Source organism: Urtica dioica, chromosome 3 (genome assembly GCF_054948205.1).
Source record: "Urtica dioica subsp. dioica isolate 48M chromosome 3, U.dioica_male_clone48M_v1_H2, whole genome shotgun sequence".
NCBI lineage: Eukaryota > Viridiplantae > Streptophyta > Magnoliopsida > Rosales > Urticaceae > Urtica > Urtica dioica.
In genome coordinates, this window is record NC_142758.1 from 43,106,609 (window position 1) to 43,122,481 (window position 15,873).

Consider the following 15,873-nt stretch of genomic DNA (forward strand, 5'->3'; position numbering starts at 1 on the left):
GACATTCAGAAGCTAATTAAATAAAACTGTTTACCAAACACTAAACTGAATTTTTTTTAAAAATGAATTGCTTTTGATTTTGATTAACCAAACAGTCAATTACTTTCTCTGACAACACTTTTTCTAACAGTACTTTTTAAAAGCAATTCTGAAAGCAGCACAGTCATGCCAAACTAGGCCTAATTTCCCCTTACCATAGGAGCAATAGAATTATAACCCCAAAGTAAAGAAAATGTCATCAATGAATTTTCCATTAAAAAAAAAAACAAAACAAAAAAAAAAACAACCAAGCCGTTGTGATTTAGTAATATTCATAACTCTGAGAACTAATAATGAATGAAAACAAAGAAACTAGAATTGCAAATAATTCATCTAACAAATATACAAATACTTCAAAATTTATTTTGAATTAAAAAATAATAATAATAATTTTGTTTCTGACACCCAAGTTAGTATCCCTGCTTATCAAGACAACACCACTCTAATGAATCTCTCATGAACACAATTCTCATCCGAACCCATTCAGTCAACCCTTTAAAACATCGAGGGTCAACAAAACCTGGTATAGACTGTATAAAAAAGTAAGACGATACATTATTTTCTTTCTCTAGAGTGTAATCAACAAGGCTTTCTCGTTCTAACAGAGAGAGAGAGCTACCTAGTGTGATTCAAAAAATTGAAATATGAAGTGCCAAAAGAAAGAGCAGCTTAAAAATCCAATCATGATAGTGATAAAAAAAATAAATAAATAAAAAAGGCTACGTCAAAAGAAAGCCCTTTTGGGCCATCTCGTCTCGCAGCTTAGCCGCCCCGCCCGTGTTTCCAGATCTCTCATAACACTCGATCAGCATCGTATAAGTCTCGCGGTTCGGAGTCAATCCCTTCTCAGAGAAGCCGCGAAGAAAGTCAACGGCTTTTTCAACATCCCCGGCGTCGCAAAAGCCGCGAATCAAAGCATTGTAAGTCGCGATGTCGGGACTAATGCCCTTGACGGACATCTCCTCGTGAAGCCGAACAGCCCTCTCGAGATCGCCTCGCTTGCAGAGACCGACGACGATAGGGTTATAATGGTAAATATTCGCGACCAAACCCTTCTCCTCTTGCATCTCCGAGAGGACTAAGAGAGACTCTTCAATTTTCCCACTCGACGAGAGGCAACTGATGAGAACGGCGTAGCTTTGGGACTCGGGGATCGTCTTGCAAGCGAGGAGGCGATGGAAAGCCGAGAAGGCTCGGTCGAGATTCTCGTCCGAGCAGTGTCTGTGGATCAACGCCTTGAAGACTGACTCGTTGGGCACGTTTTGACACGCGAGCATTTCCTCGAGATACCGATCGGCCATTTCCAAATTCCCGGCCTTGACGTAGCCGTTCACGAAAGCCCGGTAGGTGCGTTCCGTCGGCTGAATTTTCTTTGCCGACATTTCGTTAAAATAAGCCGTAGCGGACTCGAAGTCAAGGATCGAGCAAAACCCGAAGACTAGGGAATTGTAAGTGATCTCGTTCGGCTCAATCCCTCGCTCCTTCATCGCTCTCAAAGTCCTCTTCGCCTCCTCGGGTTTTCCTTCCCTCAGATAAGCCGAGATCATCGTGTTGTAGAGTATCCGATCCGGCTCGAGCCCCGACAAACTCATCTCCTCGACCAAGCTATTCGCTCCCTCGAAATTTCCGACCCCACAAAGGCCTTTGACCAAGACATTGTACGTCACGACTGAGGGCTTCAGACCCGCCCGTTTCATCTCGTCGAACGTTGCGAACGCCCCGACCATGTTGAAATCCCGAGAATACCCCTCGATCATCAAGGTGTAGACTTTCAAGTCGGGCTTCACACCCGAATTTACCATCTCATCCACGATCTCCCTCGCCTTTCCCATTTCGCCCCCGGCCTTGCAGACCCCGTAGAGGAGAGTCCTGTACGTGTGTGAGTCCACGGGAATTCCACGCGCCGCCATCTCGTCCTTGACCTCGAAAGCCTTATCGGGTCTGTTCCCACGGAAATAGCCCATGATGAGATACGTGTATGTGTATCTATCGGGAACGAAACCCTTCTCGACCATCGAGACTTTCATCTCCGCTGCCTCGTCGACGAGCCCGGCGTTGCAGAGACCTCCGATCATGAAGTTGTAGGTCATGAAATCCGGTGAACAGCCCTTCTCGGCCATCTCAAAGAAGACCTTTTTCGCAGCAGCGACGTCTTCGCACTTGAAATGAGCCGAGACGATGCTCGTGTAAGCATAGACGTCGAACTCGACGCCCATCTCCGACATCCGATCATAGACTCTAAAAAGAAGCTCAAACTTGTTGGCCCTCAAGATGTCTCTAAGCAACATGTTACACGAAACCGGGCCGGGCCTGAACTCCTCGACGCCGGCGAGGCCCAAGAACACCTCGCCGGCCTCGACGGGCTTCCCGGCTTTTCTATACGCAGATATCAACATCTCGAAAACCACGGGATTCGTTGACCCGGAAGAACGGGCTTCCCTGAAAGAGTTGACCACGGAATTCGAGACGCCGAGCGGAGAGTTCCAATCCCTTATCATCGTCTCGATGATTCCGCGAGCGTCCATCAGAGAGCCCGAATTGCAAAGAGAAACGACGAGAAATGAGAACAAGTTTAGGTCTTTGAGATTTTTATTACCGGCTTTGTACTGGGACCAGAGGAAAAAGGTGACGAGCTTCTTGGGCTTGGAAACGCAGTTGTGGCTGATTACGGACCGGACGATATCTGCGTCGAGGCTGTTCGGAATGTCCGAGGACTCCAAGAGAGACAGCCAGTTGTTGTTGTGAGTGAGAAGGTCGGTGATTCGTTGAGCCGGGTCGAGGGTTTTCGATGAGTGGAATCTGTGAGCGGAGCTAGAAATGGTAATGCCATGCCTTGGACGAGGAAGAAGAAGAAGGTGATTTGGGGCTATGCGTATGAATTTCCACATCGCCGTATTGCGTTAGAACTTAGAACAGAGGAGAGAGTGTTTCGTCGAAGAAGAAGAAGAAAGAAGGCTGAGGAGGGTTTAAAATTTGATAAACGACGTTTTATTACTAGAAAGAAAAACGACGGTTTTATGGTTCTTAAAATTTCGGAATTTAGACGTAAATGCCCAATTTCTAGTTTTTAAAAAATTTGTTAATTTGTTTCCAAGTCAATGTATGTATTAGGGAAAATAACACATATATACATGTGTTTTAGTAAAATGTCAAATTTAACATTTGGTTTTCAAAAATGTCGAGTTCATACCTTCTGTTTAATTGAAATGACGAAATTATACCCTCTGATTAACTAAAATGACGCAATTATACCCTGAAATGGATAACAGATCACAAATCTCCATTTCATTGATATTAACTCTTATATAAGAAAAACACTCTAATTTTCAAATTCTGAATTTTGAAATAAAATTAGTCTTAAATTGAAATTAAATAATAAAATTCATATCTCCCAATAGATTATTTCATTCCGTGTTCGAATTGCAACTCTAAATCCTTGATTATATGTTCGAATTTGTGATTTTGATGACTATTAACTATCGATTTTTACCAATTTACATTTTTTTGTGTTTTTCACGACTAAGAGACTGTTGTTTATTTTTTAGTTTTTAAATAAATTACATATATATGACGTGAATGAATAAAGATAATTGGTGTTTATATATAAATATTATAGTCAACGTCAATGAAAATTCAATAAAAAGAAGATTCATGGTGCTGTTGTTTATTTCAAGGTATAATTGCGTCATTTTAGTTAAACAGATGGTATAATTTCGTTATTTTAGTTAAACAGATGGTATGAACTCGATATTTTTGAAAACCAAAGGTTGAACTCGACATTTCACTAAAACACGGGATATATTTGTGTCATTTTCCCAATGTATTCTGAAAGTTATGCTAGTGTTAACGAGGCATTAGTAGGAGAAAACATGAAAGAGTTAATGGAGCTAGAGTATACTAGCCAATTTGAAACATGAAATTGGTAAAATAGTCAATATTTGGTCTATTTTGTAGCTTAGTCAATTAACTACATTAACCAACATAAATAGACAATAATACCCTTCATTTAAAATGAAGGGTTACTAAAAATAAATTAATTAATAGAAATAAATAAATTAATGAAAAATATTACAATAAATAACTGTTTCATTAAAAAAATCTCTAAAGATATTACAAGATCTTCACCGCCGGTTTTCAACGTCAAGTCAACTCATGCCGATCTTCATCGTCGATCCGTCTCAAACCGCCAATTCTCTGGCCGGAGCACAGAGTCGCCAATTTTCCTACAAATAAAAATCGAAATTTATACGAATAAACACATATTAACACAAATTAACATATTCCAACGACATTTCTACACTAACTCACAAATTAACACAAACCAACAATAGTTTTCAAATCAATAGAAATCAACACAAGTCAATAGATTTAATAACAAATCAATACAAATCAACATGTATCAACACAAATTAACATAAATCAACACGAATTAACACAAATCAACACGAATTAACATGCACTCACATGAATTAACACAAAAAAAATTGCTTACATATATCGGCGCAATGATGGCAGTCTCGTTGTTGGTGCCGCAGATCTGTGTGGTGCATCCGGAGACGGAGCGAGTCTCGGCCCGCAGATCTTTGGCTCAAAATCAGTGAAGGCAAAACGTCGTTCGCTGATTCGAATCCTATGATCCGTACAGTCCATGTCATCACCGTCCAAATCCTTTATGGCGATCGGAACATCCAACTCATCGAGATTCTCCAAGAGCTCTCCGACGAAACTTTTCGCTGCTGCGATAGACCGCTCTTGAAGAAAATGAAGCCGAACAAAGACTACGAATCGGTGGCGATCCGGGCCGTCGCGGAGGAGCTCAAATCGGTCGATCGATGAAGATCCGATTATACCGTCGCAAGAGATTCGACCACTACGTTGATTTCTCAAGAGAGAGAGAGAGAGAGAGAGAGAGAGAGAGAGAGAGAGAGAGAGAGAGAGATGTGTAGAAATTATTGTTCTTTAATATTCATTTGGAAAGTTTGTATCACATGAATGATACATGAAATTGTATGCAACTAACAAGACTAGTTGCAGAATAAAAATGAATATTTAAGGAATCAATTATATTGATATGTGATAAATATTTAAGGAAATAATAGTATATTTGTAGTAGTTTACGTGTTATGGATTTTTAATGTACAAAACAGATGTGATTGGAGAAAGAGATGGAGATAGAAGCAAATATTATCATTAATTATTTTTTATTTAAATAAATATTTTAACAATAAGAGTAAAATCGGAAGCAAAAGAGTGATTTAATTGCCACGTCATTAAATCCAACTATCTAAACAAAATTTTTAAAACGTTGACTATTTTACAATTTCAACTTTCATGTGGGCTAATTTGTGTGATATCATTACAAAAGAAGTGACAATTAGTAGGTGAAAGAAGGCTGAAGAGGGTTTTAATACCATTTTTTTTCTAAGAAAAATCATCCAACCAAGATATAGTTTATATTTGTATAAATTGGAGTGAATGGATTTTTTTTTCATAAATTAGTTTTGTGTCTTTAGTATACTAAATGGGTACACATGAATACAGTTGTGCCGCGCTGTTCAAGGTCGGGTCAGTATAAAAGTACTCACTTCGTGCTCGTTTTTCATAATTATTGAGATTGAATTTGATTAGTAAAATTGTTCGAATTAGCAAGAGGATGAGAAAATTAACTCGGTTAAAAGCACGACTTTGAAAAAGCTTGTTTAGAACCTAAACTATAAGAGCTTCACAAAAAAAAAAAAAAAAAAAAAAAAAAAAAAAAAAAAAAAAAGACCCACCAACCTTGATTTATACTACTTTTTAAACATAACTAAAGAAAGAAAAACACCATTAAATACATTTGAAATTATATAAATTTAACAAATTGAAATAGTTGGAACAATTCTCATTCTAGCCTCTCTCAAAAAACTCTAACCGCTCTCTCTCTCTCAAAAAATCAAGACTTGGATTTTTAATCTTCGGTATCGTCACATCCCCTGAGATAGGGAAACTCTAACGGTCTCAATAAATGAAAGACTCTCGACCTAAGGGAAGATACTTTTTATTTTTATTTTCTTTTTTATATTTTGTTTTATCTTTTTATTATGTTTCAATATTCCAGACTTATTAGATCTGGCTTTTATAACGAATTTAGCTTTATCCATTAGCTTGTTAATGAATTCTCAAAATTAAAAATAATTTATATCGTAGTGGAAGCAATAAACTCCTAGCTTGTTTTAACATTTGTAGACGTCACTCTGTCAGGTAACTATTATTTCCTTAAAAACTATCTCTCTCTCTCTCTCTCTCTCTCACACACACACACACACACCGTGGAACCAGTGGCAGAGTCACATAGTGACCAAGGGGCAAATGCCGCTAAGCTTTAGAAAATTGTAAATTTTACCTAAATAAATGGAAGTGGTGAAGAATTTTGACGAGGCGAAATACATGGAAGGGTGGTATACGCATCCCTTTGGGTCAACCAAGGTTTGAAATGCTGACGGCCGATAATGTGCAGATGGTCTAAAAAATCGGAAACTGCGCCGATGACCAATAATGTGCCGATGGTCTCAAAAATCGGAAATCGTGACGACCGACGGAAATAACGTGAAAATTTGAGAAAAAAATTCGTTGAAAATTGCGATAAAATACGGAAATACCGACGGAAATAATGTTGCAAAATTAAAATTTGATAACTTTATTTTTTTTTAATATGTTGTCTAAAATGCACACGATGAAATAACGCAGGTTGACACCAAGTTGAGGACGAACTTCGGACATGCCGGCGTGACAGGAAATGGACGGCATGACGAGAAAGTCGTCGATGTTGGAGTCGCCTCTTCGGTCCACAACGAAATTTTTTAGGGTTATCGTTCTGAATATGTTGCCGGAATGACGAGAAAAAAATGTTGGTTTTGTGCCTGGAAAAACGACATATTGTGCCGAAACAACACGCCATTTCCTCGACAAAACGATGACATTTCCTCAGCAACAAATGGCGAAACGCGTATAAGGTAATAAATGTGCCGGCCTCCTCCAATTAGCGCAATTTCACCGCATAATCGACGACTTTTCCCGAAATTTAAACCCGTGCAGTCAACTAATAACTATTAACCCAATTTCTCATATTTTTTCAACTATCTTCTGTTTTTCCCTCAAATTCTAACGGCAACAAATGTATGTATGCATGTGGTTCATCATCTTGATCACAAATGATTGCATATCCGGTTTCCATGGACAAATCTGCAGCTAAATGTTGTGACTCTCACTAATTCAAACTTTACCTTCTGGAGTTCAAACCTCTGCGAATTTGCACCGTAAGCCCTCATAGTCCTTACAACTTAGTCACGCCGTCAAATCAATCTTCCCACTCTTGTGATCCGGTCATGAACATTTGGAATGTTGGCCTTCGGGTTCTTGAATCCCTCGGCTCTTCTACTTGATCCACAAACACAAGCACATTTATAAAAAATTAAAAAAAAAAAGGAAAAAAAAAGTAATGTGAGTTGAAGAGAACTGTAAGAATACAGTTAGAAACTGAAATCCAATGTGAACACAGATAGCTAGTGTGACTAAAATTCCTAGCACTCCGAAATTGGTGGTTTCAGAGTGCTGGGAATTGTGACTCTGTAGCAGCTATTCCCATTGCAAAAGAAGATTTTATTTTATTTTTTTTACCATAGAACAAGATTATCAACTCAATAACCTGAAAAGATGATATGAGAGATGCGTGTGTTTTATGGATATTTGTTCTCTTTTTCTAGATTGGCTTTGGTTATGGGTTTGGTTATTCTTTCTCAAATGAGGAGAGGAGAAGAAAAGAAAAAGAAAAGAGAGAGGCCATTTGTATAACAAAAAAAAAAACCTCCCACTTAGCAAGATCCGACCAGATTTCCTCCCAAATCTTGCAACTTTTTGACAAGCAATGAACCTAAAATACCTCATCATCTTGATCACTATCTCGTAAGAAATCCCTCTCGCGACATCTCGTCGCGCAGCTTCGACGCCCCGGCCGTATTTCCCAATTTTTCGTAACCCCCGATCAGCGTCGCGTACGTCTCGCGGTTCGGAGCCAAACCCTTTTCGGAGACCGCTCGTAACAATACCTCGGCTTTTTCGACGTCCCCGGCGTCGCACAGGGCTCGGATCAGAGCATTATAGGTCGCGATGTCGGGACTGATTCCCTTCCGACACATCTCCTCGTGAACCCGAGCGGCCCCGTCGAGATCGCCTCGCCTGCAGAGACCGCCGACGATAGGGTTATAATGGTAAATCTCCGGGACCAAGCCCTTCTTCTCTTGCAGCTCCGAGAGAGCCGTTAGGGCTTCTTCGGTGTTCCCGCTCGACGAGAGGCAGTTGATGAGAACGGCGTAGCTCTGGGCCTCGGAAACCGTTCCGCAGGCGAGGAGAGACTCGAACGCCATGAAAGCCCGATCGAGATTCTCGTCCACGCAGTGCCTGTGGATCAAGGCCTTGTAGACGGACTGGTTCGGGACGTGGTGTCGGGCGAGCATTTCCTCGAGATACTTGTCGGCCATTTTCATGTCCCCGACCTTGACGTAGCCGTGCACGAAAGCCCGGTACGTGCGTTCCGTCGGTCGAATCTTCTTCGCCAACATCTCGTCCAAGTACGCCTTAGCCGACTCGAAGTCCCGAATCGTGCAGAAACCGTCGATCAACGAGTTGTAAGTGAACTCGTTTGGGACGAACCCGTGTTCGATCATCGCGTTCAGCGTCCTTCTCGCTTCCTCGGGTTTGCCTTCCTTGAGATAACCCGAAATCATGGTGTTGTAGATCATGGAGTCCGGTCTCAGCCCGCACGAGGACATTTCCTCGATCAAGATATCGGCGGCTTCGAAATTTCCGACGCCGCACAGGCCTTTGATTAACACGCCGTACGTCACGATCGAGGGCTTCAGATTTGCCCGCTTCATCTCGTCGAAGGCTGCGAGAGCGCTGACCGTGTCGTGGTCCCGAAAATACCCCTCGATCAGCAAGGAATAGACTTTCGAGTCGGGATTGACGCCCGTACGAACCATCTCGTCCACGATCTCCCTAGCTTTTCCCATATCGTTACCGGCCTTGCAAACCCCGTAGAGGAGAGTTCTATACGCGTAAAGATCCACCGGGATGCCACGGGCGACCATTTCGTCCTTGACCCCGAAAGCCTCCTTCGATTTGTTCCTCCTGAAATAGCCCATGATGAGCGACGTGTAAGTGTATTTATCCGGAACGAAACCTTTCTCGGCCATCGAACCTTTCATCTCCGCGGCTTCCTCAACGAGCCCCGCGTTGCAGAGACCGTCGATCATGAAGTTGTAGATCAACGAGTCGGGATCGCAGCCCATTTCCGAGAAGACCCTCTTCGCGGCAGCGACGTTCCGGCACTTGAAATGAGCGGAGATCACGCTCGAATACCCGTACACGTCGAGGTCGATCTTCATCTCCGACACCCGATCGTAGACCTCGAAAAGCATCTCGAACTTGTTGGCCTTCAACAAGTCTCTCAGCAGCAAATTACACGAAACCAGACTAAGCCTGAACTCGTCAACGGTCCTCAGAGCCAAAAACACATCACCGGCTTCAACACACAGACCCACTTTCCTATACCCATTTATCAACATCTCGAAAATGACATGATTCTTCGACCCGGAATCGGCTACTTCTCTAAAAGACTTGACCACAGAGCCCACAACATCGAGCGGAGACTTCCAATCCCTTATCATGATTTCAACGACACTGCGAGCGTCGGTCAGAGAGCCCGAATTGCAAAGAGAAACGACGAGAAAGGAAAACAAGTCGAGGTCTTTGAGATTGTTACCCATTTTGGTCTGGGACCAGAGGAAGAAGTTGATGAGCTTTTTGGGCTTGGAAGCGCAGTAATGGCTGATTACGGACCGTACGACACCTGGGTTGAGGATGCTCGGAATGTCCGAGGACTCCATAAGAGGCAACCAATTACTATTGTGGTTGAGAATACCGGTGATTCGCTGAACAGGGTCGAGAGTTTTCGATGAGCAAAAGCTGTGAGCAGAGACATAATTGGTGATGCCATGCCTTGGAATTGGAGGAAGAAGAAGAACAAGAAGTCGATTTGGGGTTATGCGTATGAATCTCCACATAGTCTTTCTTTTTGCGTTGGAAATCAATGAACTGAGGAGTGTTGGAATTAGAAGAAGAAGAAAGAAAAGTGCCGAGGGTTTAAAGCTTGAAGTAAACGACATTACAATTATGAAAAAACGACATTTTTTCATAGTCGCTTTCACAACTTATAGGAGACGTGGAAAATGAACTATACGAAGTACAAACTGCAAGTATTTTTTTTTTTTTCTTCTTTCGTTTCCATGAAGTTTGTATAGGTATGTTGTCAATCCAAGGAAGTAATGTAATTCAATGTTTATTATATACATACAAATACAATACGCATTATACGTATGGCTTCATTTACAAATGTGATCAAAGTTCCAAGTTTTCATATTTTTTCACACCAAGTCATCTTGGTCTTCAAGTGAACGCTTTTTCGCCCTGAGATTTTGCTCGAGGCTTTGAGGCATCGGAGGTGTTCTTCCCCTGCGAAACAGCACTGCCAGAGCTCTCATTTTCCGGCAAATATCAAATACCTGCAAACCAAACAAAAAAAATTTCAAAAAAAAAATCTGTGTCACGACTCATGATCGATCAGACCACCATTTCGCAATATTTTAATATATATATATATATATATATATAGTTCTTCTGATACCGATGAAGCCTCTAATTCTGCAACCCCTTCGCAGCCTTTTCCTCCTCCTTGCAGCAAGTCGCAGTATTTCACAGCTTCGTTCTCGTCTTCAAAAACCTTGACAATGATTCCAAAAACCAAAAACAAAAATTGATAAAGTTATCTTGCGATGCAAGTAAAAATACCCGACCTTTTGCTAACAAAACGAGGCAATATCCAGCGCTGTTTATAGAGTCAGTTTTATCATGTTACAATACGTTCAGACAGAACAAAGCTTGTAACAATCTCACATTTCCTATTTTGATGCCCAATGCCTTACTTTTTCGTGTTTTTCTTATTTTATGTCAATCATTCAAATAAACACGGCTCGAGAAACGACTTACGAGAACCCCTTCGCTGACGTCCTCGACGAGCATGTGGAATTTGGACTCGCTCACGGCCTGTTTGGTTTGCTTCTCGATTTTCCTTCCTTTCGAAAACAGCATTCCAAGCTCTCTTTCAACTTCGCTGCCACACAAAAACACCACTAAATGCATTATCAGCTTCAAACACCACGGCCAATAGGATAGGAAAAATAAACAAAAACTAAATAGTTATTTGAAACTAATTGATTAGTAGTCGAAGTTTTAAGTAATTTAAAAAAAAAAATTATTGACACATCATACTTACACATTTTACTCATTTTAGACAGACTATTTTCGTAAATATATTAAATTTCAATCAGCTAAAACATACTAACAAACACAGACCTGCGATTTCTTCTGGTTTTCATAGTGCACAATCGGTTTTCCCTCTGAGTCAACACGTACACGGGCTTCGAAGGGTCTCTCCATGGATTAGCCTCCAAAACTGCTTATAAACTCTCGAAAATCAAAACTTAAAAAGAGAGGAAATATTAAATCACTCCATTTCGACTCCGATCGAACATCCGATCCGATTTCAACGTACCGTCGTAGCTACTGGTATCGAAGCTCTGGTGGAGATTTCTGCGGATATTGTAGGCGCGAGACGAGATTCTCTTCACGAACTCGCCGGAGCTCGCCGGAATCGTACCGTCCATGTGGATCGCTCTCTCCACCTCGTCCTCGTCCGGCTCTCCTCCGCCGGCGGATTTTCCGGCGGAAAGTCTCCACCGTCTCCGCAAGGCGTAGACAGAGCCCAGGCGAGATCTCCGGCAGCAACTACGGAGCTGCGAGGTCGGAGGCAGAGCTAAAGACGATAGAGAATCCATCAGAGCAATCCTTCTCTCTCACTTCCTTCCGAGCCTTTGACGTAGTGCCGTGAATGACTGTGCGAAGAAACAGAACGAACGAAGAAAACAGGAAAGAAGGTTAGAGAAGGAAGTTCGGAGCTTAATTTTCTTTGAATTTTTTTTTGGATGAATCTGATTTTGGACTGTGATATTTTTGTCAACTTAGGATGAGAAAGATTCAAATTGATTCTTACAAAAATAAATAAAAATATTCGACTTAATCTGGTTATGGTATGTCCACGTGTGAGGATTTCTACTAAACCTTTATAATTGTTCCAAATTAGACCATGTTAGTTTTTATACTTCATACCAAATAAGATGTGAAAATTCAGAGCGTAGATTTTCATATGAACAAGTATAAATCAATTATTTTCTACATGCTATTTTTCCTCGAAAAATTAGGGCCACAAATAATAAAGCAGTGTGCGAGTAGGTTCATTGTAATGGTGAAATTACGATAAAATGAAAAGTACCCAAAATTGCACATCTGAATCAGAACTCATGTATAAGCAAGCAAACAATAAAAAAAAAAATGAAAATATTATTGATATATTACACAGAAATAATCCTAGTCATAAAGTGACCTATCCGCAAAAATATGAGTGACATTAACTTATTTCAATTTTCAACAGACAAGAGACTTGATGTTAAAGTTACAAATTGTAAAGAAAAAAATTAATGATAAAAATAAAAATAAAAAGGGGGTGTATATGGAAGTGGCGAATATATGATCAGAGAATTCTCTAAGCACAGACATTACGAACTGTTACACACAAACAAGTTCGGCGATCATTTAACCGCGGAAAAGCTTAAAATACAGGATCAACAAGATTGCGAATATAAGCGCTCCAATAATTGAGCCCATGATCCATTTGTGCTTTGTGATCCTCCGAGACATGGCCGTCAAGACTTTCTTGCTCTTGTCGATGGCGTCGTCTACGCCGTGAAGCTGCAATGCAATTAGATCTGATCAAGATATTCAGAGCTGTGTTCTTCGTGATAGATAGGTTATGGTGGATCCGAGAAAAAAACTATTAAGCCATCGGTGTTTTGTCCAAGAGGAATTAACTTTTGGAGAAAATGGTACTCGAACTACTGATTTTGTAACATTTTAGTCCTTTTCTACAAAATTAATTTTTATTTAGTTCTACAAAATTCAACACTCGCACATTTTGAGTAACTTGTTCAATAAAATATATATATTAATTTCTGACCCTAAAACACTAAATACTTTTTAAAACAATATTGCATTTCTAGAGTAAGATTTGGTTTATATATAATTAAATTATAAACAAGCTTTATAAATTGTAAAATGCTTTAAGTTGTTACGGTGTGAAATTTCCTTTTACAAAAAATTTAAAGAAAATGACTAAAATGCTTCAAAAAAATTATTTATATACCAAAATACCTCACGCATTAGAGTTCGGGTACTATTTGCACTAAAAATAAAAAAACGTAAAATAAAATAATGCATACTTTTTTGTGAGAGTGTAGAAGAGTTTCACGCTGGTTGTGTAAATCTTGGAGGATTGAGACGCCGACTTCTTCGGTCTCCAACATGGTCCTTCTGCTCTCTGTAATCCTATCGCTCGACTGATTTAATCTCTCCACAGACATAACCATCCTCTCTCTTTGCGTAGCGGAAGCCTGAATCATTTAACCACATTGACAAAAAAAAAAAAAAATTATGATAATGTTTACTGACACTTTCTTTTGTCTATCTATCTTTCTCTACTCATGGCCATTCTAGCAAAAAAAAATGTTAAAAAATTCCTAAGCCAAGACTTTCATTCAACTAAAAACGAAACATACACTCGGAACATAAGAAAGCATCAAGTTATGTTTTTCAAATCCCAGCCATGAACTCGTTTCCCATGAGAGGAAGCAATCTGGAAAGAACAAGGTGCTCAACAATATTCAATTATCAATTACCTCGTAATTGAAAATAGAAACTGAACTTGCATGTTTAACACTAGACCGACTGCGATTATGATTAATAAAGGGGATAAAAGAAGACAATAATAGAAACCTAACAGTTTAAACAGCATTGTGATATGCAACTTAGCTTCCCAAACTACTAGTTTTGAGCATTCAAACTCCATTTAGAACACAACCTTTATCGTAAACAAACAAACAAACAAAAAAGCATGACCAGTAGATACAAAATCCATAGATCAAAGACGAATTCAACTTTAAAATAAAAAAAATATTAAATTCATTTTACTCAAATCATTCAACATTGCATAAATAAATAACATTCTGTTATGAACCAGATGAATGTAAACCAAGAACAGCTCGCAAATCACAGTGAAAGTCAGAAACTTGTATTTCTATTGCAAATCCCGAAATCACAATGGAATTAGAACTCCCGGGATATTATGAGTCCCTTGGCTCTCCCAAAGATCAGAATTTCTTCTCCATATTTCTGTTCTTTTCCCTTCTAATCCCCCTTATTTACAGGCTAATTTAACTTCCAAGCATTCTATATTAACCCCATTACTTATCTACTAATTATTATAACTCTCTAATGTCTACATTCATTCGTCAAATTACAGGAAGCTTGAATTTAGAAAATTCTCAATTCAATCAAAGATCAACATACCGAAAGAGCGTCGGCATTTCCAGTCTCCAACAACTCATCTCGAGCAGCTTGATTAGCATCGGGCGAAGCAACTCTCTTCAGTTCCTTCTTCAGCTGAGTCAGATCGGATTTGTATTCCCTCAACTTCGCAAGAAGCATGGCCTTTGCGCTCGGCTGCAAACTCCTCGCCTCCAGATCCATTTTCCTTATCTGCCAAGCGACCAAGATCACCATTACAATCCAATTCATCGACAATGTCCAAATTTCCCATCCTTACATGGAAACTAAATATATCCTAAATTAAACTTATGATTTCGAAACTGAAACAATTATTATTACCAAAACATCAGCTTCGTCTATTCCAGCTTTGATCTCAGAGAGTTTCTGTTGCTTTTGTCCTGTTGAATCACAATTACTAATCCGACATTAAGACCGAACAAAATTTATAATATCTAGCCGAAAAATCCTAGATTCTCCAAAATGACAAATTTTGGAACATTTTGCTTCGAAATCAAACCGATTATTACCTTGATCGGGAAGAACGGAGACAGAATTACATTTCCGTGAGAGATTGGCTGAGAGCTCGCAGTACTGACGCTCGTAGCCTTCGAAGACTTCGCTCATCTTTACTCGTCTAATCGTACTCCGAAAACCCTAACTCTTCCGAAATCGAACGATTTCAGACCGAAGATCGGAGAGATTGAGAGAGAGAGAGAGACTTTGGTACCGAAGAAATTGTATAGTAGTTGCCGACTGGATTGTATTTTTTATTTTTATTTGGGTAAATTACTCAAATACTACAAAACTTTGAAGCTTAGGACAATATTTTTATTTTCTTTTAGTTTACATTCCTCATTTTAGGAGTGGAAAAAAAAAAAAAAAAAAAACCCTCTAAATTGGACAAGATCACCGATTATTTTAAGCGTCGGTCCGGTTTAAAATTGTTTTTGTCTAATATGATCCGGTTTGATTTTTGGCCAATCTAAAATAATCAATCCAATTTCAAAATTGTAGACTTCGATTTAGAACGAACCGGACCAGTCTTATATTTTGAAGCTTTGACTGTGGTTCATCATTATTAGACTTAATCTCTTCTTCTTGATTGTATTGTGCTCTGCTAAGGTTTGAGCGATTTCTATTCTTCTTCTCTGAATATTCTTGAGTGTTTAATTGTACATGTTCAATCACATTGATCGTGAGCTCCTTGTGAGAGTTGTGTAATTGGTTCATTGTAAACGCTGTGAATATTGTATATAAGAGATAGAGATAGAGAGAGAGAGAGAGAGAGAGAGAGAGAGAGAG

General features: G+C 39.6%; 4 protein-coding genes across 5 annotated transcripts; all 4 read right to left on the minus strand.

Moving 5' to 3' along the window:
• Positions 1 to 399: 399 nt before the first annotated feature.
• Positions 400 to 2,980, minus strand: LOC149402944 (uncharacterized). Its single transcript, XM_089608887.1, has one exon. The coding sequence runs from the start codon at positions 2,925 to 2,927 to the stop codon at positions 759 to 761; it is 2,169 nt and encodes a 722-aa protein (XP_089465013.1). The 5' UTR covers positions 2,928 to 2,980; the 3' UTR covers positions 400 to 758.
• A 3,761-nt stretch (positions 2,981 to 6,741) lies between these two features.
• LOC149402945 (uncharacterized) lies at positions 6,742 to 10,271 on the minus strand. The gene is made up of 2 exons (XM_089608886.1): positions 7,958 to 10,271; positions 6,742 to 7,452 (listed from the first exon to the last, which is right to left on the minus strand). Exon 1 carries the CDS (start codon positions 10,269 to 10,271, stop codon positions 7,974 to 7,976), a length of 2,298 nt encoding a protein of 765 aa, XP_089465012.1. The 3' UTR covers positions 6,742 to 7,452; positions 7,958 to 7,973.
• Positions 10,272 to 10,319: 48 nt separating this feature from the next.
• On the minus strand, positions 10,320 to 12,158 carry LOC149402946 (plant/protein). The gene is made up of 5 exons (XM_089608888.1): positions 11,687 to 12,158; positions 11,488 to 11,587; positions 11,122 to 11,245; positions 10,760 to 10,855; positions 10,320 to 10,637 (listed from the first exon to the last, which is right to left on the minus strand). The coding sequence occupies exons 1-5, from the start codon at positions 11,967 to 11,969 to the stop codon at positions 10,500 to 10,502; spliced, it is 741 nt and encodes a 246-aa protein (XP_089465014.1). The 5' UTR covers positions 11,970 to 12,158; the 3' UTR covers positions 10,320 to 10,499.
• A 356-nt stretch (positions 12,159 to 12,514) lies between these two features.
• LOC149402947 (vesicle transport v-SNARE 12-like) lies at positions 12,515 to 15,350 on the minus strand. Of its 2 annotated transcripts, none has more exons than XM_089609832.1 (5): positions 15,099 to 15,350; positions 14,911 to 14,969; positions 14,593 to 14,781; positions 13,467 to 13,637; positions 12,515 to 12,939 (listed from the first exon to the last, which is right to left on the minus strand). In XM_089609832.1, the coding sequence occupies exons 1-5, from the start codon at positions 15,193 to 15,195 to the stop codon at positions 12,784 to 12,786; spliced, it is 672 nt and encodes a 223-aa protein (XP_089465958.1). In that variant the 5' UTR covers positions 15,196 to 15,350; the 3' UTR covers positions 12,515 to 12,783. The 2 variants fall into 2 exon arrangements, with proteins under 2 accessions (XP_089465958.1, XP_089465959.1); XM_089609833.1 differs by having other exon boundaries at positions 12,818 to 12,956.
• Between the last annotated feature and the right edge of the window lie 523 nt (positions 15,351 to 15,873).

Bases quoted from the DNA above. Each gene is read 5' to 3' on its own strand.
- LOC149402944 (XM_089608887.1), bottom strand. From the start codon at position 2,927: ATGTGGAAATTCATACGCATAGCCCCAAATCACCTTCTTCTTCTTCCT.
- LOC149402947 (XM_089609832.1), bottom strand. From the start codon at position 15,195: ATGAGCGAAGTCTTCGAAGGCTACGAGCGTCAGTACTGCGAGCTCTCA. The intron at 14,970-15,098 runs GTAATAATCGGT...GTGATTCAACAG, and splicing joins CTCCGTTCTTCCCGATCAAG to GACAAAAGCAACAGAAACTC. The intron at 14,782-14,910 runs GTAATAATAATT...GTCGCTTGGCAG, and splicing joins TAGACGAAGCTGATGTTTTG to ATAAGGAAAATGGATCTGGA.
- LOC149402946 (XM_089608888.1), bottom strand. From the start codon at position 11,969: ATGGATTCTCTATCGTCTTTAGCTCTGCCTCCGACCTCGCAGCTCCGT. The intron at 11,246-11,487 runs GTCTGTGTTTGT...TTTGTGTGGCAG, and splicing joins AAAACCAGAAGAAATCGCAG to CGAAGTTGAAAGAGAGCTTG. The intron at 10,856-11,121 runs GTAAGTCGTTTC...ATCATTGTCAAG, and splicing joins ACGTCAGCGAAGGGGTTCTC to GTTTTTGAAGACGAGAACGA.
- LOC149402945 (XM_089608886.1), bottom strand. From the start codon at position 10,271: ATGAAAAAATGTCGTTTTTTCATAATTGTAATGTCGTTTACTTCAAGC.